The 11,076-nt window shown below is 31.7% G+C and overlaps 1 protein-coding gene across 1 annotated transcript; it reads left to right on the top strand.

Annotated features, from left to right (window-relative positions):
* The first annotated feature begins 3,878 nt into the window (after positions 1–3,878).
* On the top strand, positions 3,879–6,905 carry LOC139859464 (uncharacterized). The gene is made up of 2 exons (XM_071848252.1): positions 3,879–5,703; positions 6,334–6,905. Exons 1-2 carry the CDS (start codon positions 3,879–3,881, stop codon positions 6,903–6,905), a joined length of 2,397 nt encoding a protein of 798 aa, XP_071704353.1.
* Positions 6,906–11,076: the final 4,171 nt, after the last annotated feature.

Here is an 11,076-nt window from a genome sequence, read left to right as displayed (position 1 = left end):
TATTTTATTAAATATATATAACGATTTAAATTAATATTATATATATTTATACGCGTATTATACGTACATAGTTTTATACTTTTACTATACTTAAACTTTACCTTCACTTTATTTTTACTTTACTTTAACTTTAATAATTCACTTTAATAATTCATACTTTAATAATTCACTTTAATAATTCATACTTTAATAATTCACTTTAATAATTCATACTTTAATAATTTACTTTAATAATTCATACTTTAATAATTCACTTTAATAATTCATACTTTAATAATTCACTTTAATAATTCAAAAATCTATTATAAATAGAATTCAATAGGTTTCATTATTTCATAGAAACTTGAAAATATTTTTCTCTAAACTCTCTCAATCGATTTACATATATATATTTACTCCGTATTATTTCAAGATATTATTAGTATACATAAAATATTACGACGGAGTGTTGTCCAAGTGATTTCGAAATTGTTTTTCGAGTAGGATAGGATTAAGGAAATTATGGGTTATAGCTATGGAGGTGATTGAGTATGGTTCATGGGTATGCTCGTGAGGTCAATATAGTGTTTATCATTTCCGTTGCATCTACGTACCTTTCCTGCAATATTGAATCTCAATATTGATACATGAGTACTCATAATTTAACTTTTACATACTAATAGTGTATCCCTGACTAGTGCTCGAGTATTTAGGATTATGCATGCTTGTACTTTTGATATTGCCCTTAGACAGGTTAGGTTGAATCTTGAATTAGTTACACTTGCGGTTGAGATAAGGTATAAGATATGCATGTCCTTGGAAAGCTAGCGAAAAAAAAGAACTTTTCCTTTAGATATCGAATGGTTTCGATGAACGGATTAGAAGTTATAATCAATTGAATTTTCGATATTTTTATTAAAAATGATTATTATTATCGTCATTTTTATTGTCGTTCTAGTTTTATCTTATTATTATCATTATTATTATCTTTATCAATAAAAGGGATTTATCATTAAAAATTGTTATTTTTTTTATTATTACTATCGTTAAAGTTATAATTATTATTATTATTATTATTATTATTATTATTATTATTATTATTATTATTATTATTATTATTATTATTATTATTATTATCATTATTAATATATATATCATTATTTAAAAATGGTTATTGTTATTGTTATTATTATTATTACTATTACTATATTATCATTAAGATAATTATTAGTATTATCGTTAATAATGTTATAGTAACTATCATTATTAATATTAGTGTAATTAAAACAAATATTTGTAACACCTAATTATTTTGATTACTATTATTATCATTATTATGAACACGATATAAAAGACGATTAAAAGCTATTAAACGAAACGATTAGGAAATAATGAGTAAGAGTATCATGATGAAATTAAAATATTATAAGATATTGATTTAGATAAAATTATCGTTCTTATTATTTTTATCATTACTATTATTATTAAAAGTATCGTTAGTAGTAGAACTATCATTTTAACAAAAATTATCATTTTAATAGAAATGTCATTGTTACTATAAAATATCATTATTATTATTATTATTATTATTATTTTAAATAGAATTATTATTTTAAAGATAATATTAAAAATTATCGTAAATATTAAAGTTATCATAATTAGAATTATCGTTTTATCATAATGTCATCTTAATAATTATAAATATTGATATTTTTATAATAATAATTATTATTACAAAATAATACAACTTTTACTTACTATCATTATAGATATTATTTTATCAAATAAATATGTAATACAAACATATTTTACTACGTGTAATAACTTACTTTAATAATACCTATCATATTATCTTTATGATATTAAATGAACCCTATAAATTTTATTAATTAATATATATAAAAGTATATTTTATTATATAAATTTAATATAAAATTTTATTTATTAATAAATAAATTATATTATTTACTCTAATAAATCTTTTAAAAATATTTAAAAATATAAAACGATGATATTTAACTATATATTAATCATGTATAGATTTTTGGAAATTATTTTGAGTCAAATTTACTTTTGTTGACTTTTGCATATTAGTCTCGAGCATTAGAATTGTGGTACACTATGACTTGACCTAATTTGTTAGACAAATATTGACCAACACATAAATATATATAATTAATTTAGGTTCGTGAATCCGAGGCCAACCTTGCACTTATTCAATGATGTTATATGTATTTTTACTACGAAATACAGTATGGTGAGTTTCATTTGCTCCCTTTTTAAATTCTTTTGCAATATATATTTTTGAGACTGAGAATACATGCGCTGCTTTATAAATGTTTGACGATATAGACACAAGTAATTGAAACTACATTCTATGGTTGAATTATCGAAATCGAATATGCTCCTTTTTATTAAAGTCTGGTAATCTAAGAATTAGGGAACAGACACCCTAATTGACGCGAATCCTAAAGATAGATCTATTGGGCCTAACAAACCCCATCCAAAGTACCGGATGCTTTGGTACTTCGAAATTTATATCATGTCCGAAGGAGGATCCCGGAATGATAGGGGATATTCTTATATGTATCTAGTTAATGTCGGTTACCAGGTGTTCACCATATGAATGATTATTTTTGTCTCTATGCATGGGACGTATATTTATGAGAAATGGAAATGAAATTCTTGTGGTCTATTAAAATGATGGAAATAAATGATTATGATAAACTAATGAACTCACCAACCTTTTGGTTGACACTTTAAAGCATGTTTATTCTCAGGTGTTAAAGAAATCTTCCGCTGTGCATTTGCTCATTTTAAAGATATTACTTGGAGTCTTTCATAGCATATTTCGAAGAACGTTGCATTCGAGTCATTGAGTTCATCAAAGATTATTATTAAATCAATTTATAATTGCATAGTGGATATTATGAAATGGTATGCATGTCTGTCAATTTTCGCTGTAAAGAAAGTTTGTCTTTTAAAAATGAATGCAATGTTTGTAAAATGTATCATATAGAGGTCAAATACCTCGCAATGTAATCAACTATTGTGAATCGTTTATAATGTATATGAACGGGTCCTTTCATGATCCCGGAATGGGATTAAAAGATCCTGGAATGGGATCAAAGGTGATTTTTAAGAAATTTGATCAGAACCTGATCCCATAGTGGGATGATGGGATCCCATAGTGGGATCTAAAAAAAAAAAAGTTTGTCGTTTTTTGGTTATGAGTCGAGGTCGTTTCATGTGGTATCGGAGCGTTGTTTAAGGGATCTAGGAGCTTATGGTAGAATAGGTTTCCTAGACTTAAACCGTAGGCAATTTAACTGTTATGTGCAATATATGTGGGACCGAATGCAAAGTGATGACATGCCTTGTGATACTTGTTTATATGAGCTTGTGTGTGTAAATTTGTTTAATTACGTGAATATCATCCAACTTCATGTAAAGTACTTTATATATTGTGCGAAGGTGATAAAGTGTGTGCTTGTAATAGTGCCTGATCACCACTATTACAATCCTGCACTTGTCACACAAACATGATATGTCGGGTACCGAACGAAGGGACATGGCATAACTAGGAGGATTGCATATGTGTAGAGGTTATGAGAATTACCGACAACTAATTAGTTTTCAATTTTCAGTATGGCAACGAATGAAGAGAATCGTGGCTCGACCCATAATGATGAGGGAAGCCAAACCCTTCAAGATACGGAACGTGTACATAGCCCTAGCTATGAGACGGTTTATTCCGATGACGATAATGACTTAAAGACCCAAATAGGGTTGGCTCTCCATAATTTCTCCCCGTTCATCACAAGCAAATTAAGGGAACTATAGAAGAGGCTATCCACTCTTCTATCGCCTCGATGATTAAAGAGGAATTCGATAAGTGAATGCCCCAACTTTTAAATGAAGCAGGTAATTTAAGGGCAGAAGGGAGGCAAACTGTGAATCATGAGATTGTTACTTCAAGGCCTTATGGCTTAAAAGACTTCAAACTTAGCAATCCACCCACTTATGAGGGAGACCTCAATCCCATCAAGAACACTCGATGGATTTCTGATATTGAGGGTTGCTTTAGGATAACACGATGTCCTGAGGACTTGAAAACTACGTTTAGAGTGTGTATGTTAAGGGGTGTTGCTCAAAGATGGTGGGATGATCTTCTTGTGATACAAGGGAATGACTACGCGGAGAGGTTGACTTGGGGAGAATTCAAGCGTGAATTTTTCAAAAATTTCCGATCAGAGGCCGAAGTGGGACGATTGAAGTCTGAACTCCAAAATACTCATCAAGGGAGCATGGACTTGAATACATTTCGAGTTCACTTTATAGATCGACTTCAATTCAATTATGAGTATATTAATGATGAAATGGGGAAATGTAGATTGTTTCATGGTTTATTGCGTGAAGAGATTAGAGAGAGGCTAATTATATCTCAATTTCGTTCTTTCCCTGATTTGTTTGATGCCGCGAGGGATGTTGAAAATGAACTTGTTAAGAAGGGTGCGATAACGTATAAGAAGGAAAATTTCAACTCGAAGAGGAAGTTTGAACAAAGTGGTTCGTCTAATAAAAAGACAAAAGGTAATGAAGGGAGGAAAGGCGGAGGTGGTAACCTAGGTCAAGTGTGTTTCACACGTGGTAAACCGGGCCACATTTCAAGGGATTGTAAGTCTACTATTCCTAAAGCTACTATTTGTTTCAATTGTCATGATGAAGGGCATCGAAAGGCCTATTGTCCTAAGTTATCCGAGTCCGAGAGAAAGGAAGAGCAACGGAAGGAGGTGATAAGAAGGTTAGAAAAGTCGGCGGGTACGCCAAAGAGTAGGTCTTTTCAAATGACTGTGGATGAAGCTCGAAGGTCATCAGAAGTAGTAGCAGGTACCTTTCTTGTAAATTCCAAACCTGCTAAAGTGTTATTTGATTCTGGAGCAGACCACTCATTTGTTGCTATTAGGTTTGCTCCTTGTTTAAATAAGTCATTGCTAAGCCTTAAATCTCCACTAGAAGTAGAAATAGCGGATGATAAACGTAAGTTAGTAGTAGGCGTATACAAAAATTGTAATATTGATATTTATTCTAAGTTGGTTACAGTTGACCTAATCCCCATGACTATGGGTGAGTTTGATGTGATCATAGGAATGGATTGGCTCAGTCGATATGGAGCTAATATCGTGTGTGATGAAAAGATTATCCGGGTGAAAACCCCAAGTGGGGAAGAAGTAATTATTCAAGGAGAAGGACAGCGACGGCCCGCTTCTATATGCACTTATGCTCGTGCACGTCGTCTTGTGTCTAGTGGTTGTGCAGCTTTTTTTGCTCATGTTGTTGACTCTCGAAAAGAATCAAAGTTTATCGAAGATCTCCCGGTAGTTAGGGACTATAAAGATGTGTTTCCGGATGATCTTCCGGGTGTTCCTCCTGAAAGACAAGTAGAATTTCGCATAGAGTTGATTTCGGGTGCTGCACCTATTGCTAAGACTCCCTATCGCTTAGCGCCAACTGAAATGCAAGAACTAATGAGTCAACTTCAAGAATTATTGGATAAAGGGTTCATTCGTCTAAGTAATTCACCGTGGGGAGCACCGGTACTATTTATAAAGAAGAATGATGGTAGCATGAGAATGTGCATTGATTATAGAGAATTGAACAAAGTTACAATAAAGAACCGTTATGCTTTACCAAGAATTGACGACCTATTTGATCAACTTCAAGGTGCTAAATATTTTTCGAAGATTGATTTGAGGTCGGGGTACCATCAATTAAGAATCCATAAAGATGATATTTCGAAGACGGCGTTTAGAACTCGGTATGGGCATTTTGAGTTCGTTGTGATGCCTTTTGGTCTTACGAATGCGCCCGCGGCATTCATGGACCTTATGAATCGAATATGTCGTCCCATGTTAGACAAATCGGTGATTGTGTTTATTGATGATATCCTTGTCTATTTAAAGGGTATGAAAGAACACGGGCAACACTTGAAGGAAGTTTTAGAGACGTTGCGTAGAGAGAAGTTATATGCTAAATTTTTAAAGTGCGAGTTTTGGTTAAGGGAAGTGCAATTCCTTGGCCATATCGTGAACGAGAAGGGTATACAAGTTGATCCAGAGAAAACCGAAGCGATCGAAAAATGGGATCGACCGACTACACCTACGGAGATTCGCAGTTTTCTTGGATTAGCCTGTTATTATCGATGGTTTATTCAAGATTTCTCTAAAATTGCTTCTCCGTTGACAAAGTTGACATGAAAGAATGTAAAGTTCGATTGGGGTAATGACCAAGAAGTAGCCTTTTAATTGTTAAAGCATAAGCTAAGTCATGCTCCGGTGTTGGTATTACTGGAAGGAACCGAAGATATGACCGTTTATTGTGATACATCGATTAACGGTCTTGGTTGTGTCTTGATGCAAAAAGGAAGTGTTATTGCATATGCTTCAAGGCAATTAAAGGAGCATGAAAAGAACTATCCTATACATGATCTTGAGCTAGCGGCGGTGGTTCATGCTTTTAAAATTTGGCGTCATTACTTGTATGGCATTAAATGTACAATTTATACGGACCACAAGAGTTTGAAGTACCTTTTCTACCAAAGAGATTTGAATAACCGACAACGGAGGTGGTTGGATCTCTTAAAGGATTATGATTGTGAGATACTTTATCATCCGGGTAAAGCTAATGTTGTAGCAGACGCCTTGAGTCGAAAGAATCAATACCCGGGGATACGAGTAGAATCTTTACGTATGGTCATAACAAATGAATTCCTTAAAAAGCTTGGTGAAATTCAAGTTGAAGCTTTCGTTCATAACAAACATGAAGAACAAATTAAGGGACAAATAGAATCCATTAAATTAGGTCCACATGGGTTGTTGTCTTTTAATGGAAGAGTGTGGGTGCCAAAGATGGGCGAATACCGATAAATGCTACTTGAAGAAGCTCATAAATCAAAGTATTCAATTCATCCGGGTGCCACCAAAATGTACCATGACTTGAAAGAAGATTATTGGTGGCCGGGGATGAAACGTGACATAGTTAAATATGTTGAGCAATGTATTACTTGTTTACAAGTAAAGGCCGAACACCAAAAACCATACGGGAAATTGCAACCACTTGAAATTCCTAAATGGAAGTGGGAGCATATTACTATGGATTTCATTACAAAGTTACCCAAAACGGCTAGAACACAATATGATACCATTTGGGTGATTGTAGATTGGTTGACAAAGAGTGCATTATTTCTCCCGATTCGAGAAACTTCGTCGTCCGAAACCTTAGCTACGCTTTTCCTTAAAGAAGTGATAGCTCGACATGGTGTTCCCGTTTCTATAGTGTCGGATAGAGACACACGGTTTACTTCTCGATTTTGGAGGAAGTTTCAAGAAGAAATGGGTACGAAATTGAAATTAAGTACCGCTTTCCACCCGCAAACCGATGGCCAAAGTGAGATAACCATCCAAACATTGAAAGATATGTTGCGAGCGTGATCAATAGACTTTGGTGGAAGTTGGGATATGTATCTTCCTCTAGCGGAGTTCTCATATAATAATAGTTATCACACTAGTATTGGTATGCCTCCGTATGAGATGTTATATGGGAGAAAATGTCGCACCCCGATTTGTTGGGGTGAAATTGGTGAACAAGAGATTGGTGGGACTGAACTTGTTATGAAAACTAACGAGAAGATTGAGACTATCCGAGAACGCTTAAAAATGGCTCAAGATAGACAAAAATCCAACGCGGATACAAAGAGACGGTCAATAGAGTTTAAGGAAGGTGACATGGTAATGCTTAAAGTATCGCCTTGGAAAGGAATTATTCGATTTCGAAAGAGGGGTAAACTAAGTCCTCGTTATATCGGACCCTTCAAAATCCTAGAAAGAGTGGGTGAAGTAGCTTACCGTTTGGAATTGCCCGAGAAGCATTCGGGGATTCATAATACTTTTCATGTATCTCACTTGAGAAAATGCTTAACCGCACAATCCACAATTATGCCATTAGAAGAAGTTGAGGTAAATGATAAATTGGGATTTGTGGAAGATTTGGTAGATATAGTAGATGAGCAAATGTGAATGGTTAAGAACAAGCCGATTAAGTCCTACAAGGTTAAATGGAGATATGGAAAAGATTTGGAGCATACTTGGGAGACGGAGGAATTTATGATTAAATACTTCCCATCTAGCCACCAAGCTTGGATCACGAGGACGCGATCCGATTTAAGTGGGGGAGAGTTGTAAGACCTCAAATTATTTAAGGTATTAATCTATTATTATTTATTATTTAATTATGTAACAATGTTAAGAAAAGGACTTTAGTTGCAAGAAAGGGGCCTAACTTGCAAGACTTTAAGTGGAGGAGGGCAAAAGGGTAAAATTGCATTAAAACCCACTTAGATAAAAAGTGAGCTGCATCTCATTCTCACCAAAAATGCAGAAAATTTAGAGGAAGAGTTTAGAGAGAAGAGGTGATGGCGAATTTGGGATGAGGGCATCAAATCCTTTGATTTTCTTCCATGCAACTTGGTTTTTGTTGATCACTAGCATCCTTAATACCTTCTAACACTACTAGAACTCTTGATTCCTCATCTTCTTCATGAAATTTGGGGGTTTTCTAACCCTAACCTGAGGTATGAACAATTAACTCTTTAATTTTGAAATTTATGACTTAAATGGTGTTGTTGTTGTTAGAAATCAAGGTTTTGATTTCTTAAAAACCCTAATTCAAATTAGGGCTAAGGTTTGAGAAAAAATGGGGTTGTGAAGAAGATGAACTAGTCAAAATTAAGCTAGTAAGTTATAAGATTGTTTTGGGTCAAAATCTAAGTATTCATTTGTGTAAGAAATGGTTGATTAAGTAAGAAGTTTTATACAAGTCAAAGACTTGTATGTGTAGTAGTAAGATTTAAAGCTTACAATTTGTAAGTTTTGTGTTCTTGTTTAAGAAGGTGTCAAAATGGGTCTTGTGGGTCTTTAAAGAAAACCCCAGACTTGATTGGTACTAGTTAATTGTAATTTGAATATATTGTGATATATGTGTATGTATATGCTTGTTACTAGGTAACTTGTGCTTAGAAGATTGTTAGAGACTTTTTAGAAGTGTTTGTTGATTTTGCTTGCTTGGAATCTAAGGTGAGTACAATGTGTGTTTACATGTTAATAAGATTTGTATTGGTATGCGGTTGTTTGTAATATGATTGGTATGAGGGCTCGGTTCACGTTGGGAATGCATCGGGCAGGATCTTGGTTCACGTTGGGAACGCATCGGGATCCATGGTAGACACATGCCCATTGTGATGGTTGGTTTGATGGTAGGGTTCTCGGTTCACGTTGGGAATGCATCGGGAACCATATGTGTGTTGTATGATTTAAATGATGGTGGTATGCGAATAATTGTTTATCTATATAAATGTTGTTAACATGTATGCACATATTGTATTCACTAAGCGTTTCGCTTACTCTGTTGTAATTTAACATTTTGTAGGAATTGGGCAAGACAAAGGTAAGCAAGTGGAATCGTTTGAATGATCATTAGAGATGCCTTGTTTGTGCTTTTGGATAGATTTGAAGCTTTTGCGCTTATTTTGTGTACATGATGAATGTTGGGAAGATATCCCCAAGAACACACTCTAGTACTTATGTCAATAGTCGTTTTAATCTTTTGGGTCAAGATAATCACTCTCTTTTGTAATGGGTCATTCTATAAGTAAAAATGCACTTTGGTGTGTGTGATGACCCGGGAATTTCCGACCAAATTTAAACTTAATTTCATATGATTTCGACACGATAAGCAAAGTCTATAATATTGAAGTCTCAAAAATTTTGAACTGTGTTCATGTAATCATTTGACCTTTGACTATGCTCGACGATTCACGAACAATTATTTGTAAATAAATATGTATATAAATGTAAATGTAAATGTATATAATAATTTGAAATAATAAACTACACCTTAACTAATTAAGAATTTGAAAATGCAAATTAATATTTAGAATTATTAAGTTGTTATAAAAGTATATATATATATATATATATATATATATATATATATATATATATATATATATATATATATATATATATATATATATATATATATATATATATATATATATATATATATATATATATATATATATATATATATATATATATATATATATATATATATATATATATGTAAAATCCATGTTGTGTATTAAATATTTAGTGTAAATATATATATACTACATAATCAATAATATGTAATAATAAATAAGTTTAATTATAATTAAATTATAGTTATTATGGTAATATTAATATTACTATCATTTTTACTATTAATATTAATATCAATATCTGTATTAAAAAGTTATGATTACCTTTATTGATATTAACATTAATATCTATATCAGTATTATCTATATCATTATTCTAATATGAAATAGAATACACGTAACTTGTTATATTTTTTTAATTAGATATTATTATTATTATTATTAAGAATTATTAACTGATATTATTATTAGGAACTAATACCTTTTATTATTATTAACATTTTATTATTACTATCATTATCATTAATTAATATTAAACTTATTAAAGATTATTATTATTGTTATTAATAACATCATATTATTATTATTATTATTACTAATAATATTATTATCACTAATAAATTTATTATTATTATCATTAATATTTATCATTATTGTTATTAGGATTATTATTATTAATATACTTAATTATTTATTGATATTAGTTATATTATGCGAATTATATAGAATCAGATATATACATGTTGGAATCTGCTTTTGTCAAATTCACTGTGTACTAGTTTTTGTTTTCTATCTAAAAAAATCGAATAAGATCATTGCAAACAAACAAAATCAGTTAGTTATGGGTTTCTCTCTTTATTTATTTTTTTTATATATAATTCTAGTACTGATCGAATATTGTGTCGACTGAATTGGATATTAAACCAGTAACATTGATCCGTGATTTTAGAAAACTAAATCACTTCTTTCATCACCTATCAATTATCAATTTAATCATCCCTAAATTATCAAAATTTATTCAGAAATAAAAGAAGAAAATACATATCACTCTGTTCGTGTTC

The sequence above is a fragment of the Rutidosis leptorrhynchoides genome, chromosome 7 (assembly GCF_046630445.1).
Source record: "Rutidosis leptorrhynchoides isolate AG116_Rl617_1_P2 chromosome 7, CSIRO_AGI_Rlap_v1, whole genome shotgun sequence".
NCBI lineage: Eukaryota > Viridiplantae > Streptophyta > Magnoliopsida > Asterales > Asteraceae > Rutidosis > Rutidosis leptorrhynchoides.
Note: the sequence above shows the minus strand (reverse complement) of the source record. Positions and strands in the feature narration are given on the sequence as shown.

Coding starts and splice junctions, on each gene's coding strand:
- LOC139859464 (XM_071848252.1), top strand. CDS start 3,879: ATGCCCCAACTTTTAAATGAAGCAGGTAATTTAAGGGCAGAAGGGAGG. Junction 5,704..6,333: donor CCTATTTGATCAACTTCAAG/GTGCTAAATATT, acceptor TATTACTGGAAG/GAACCGAAGATATGACCGTT.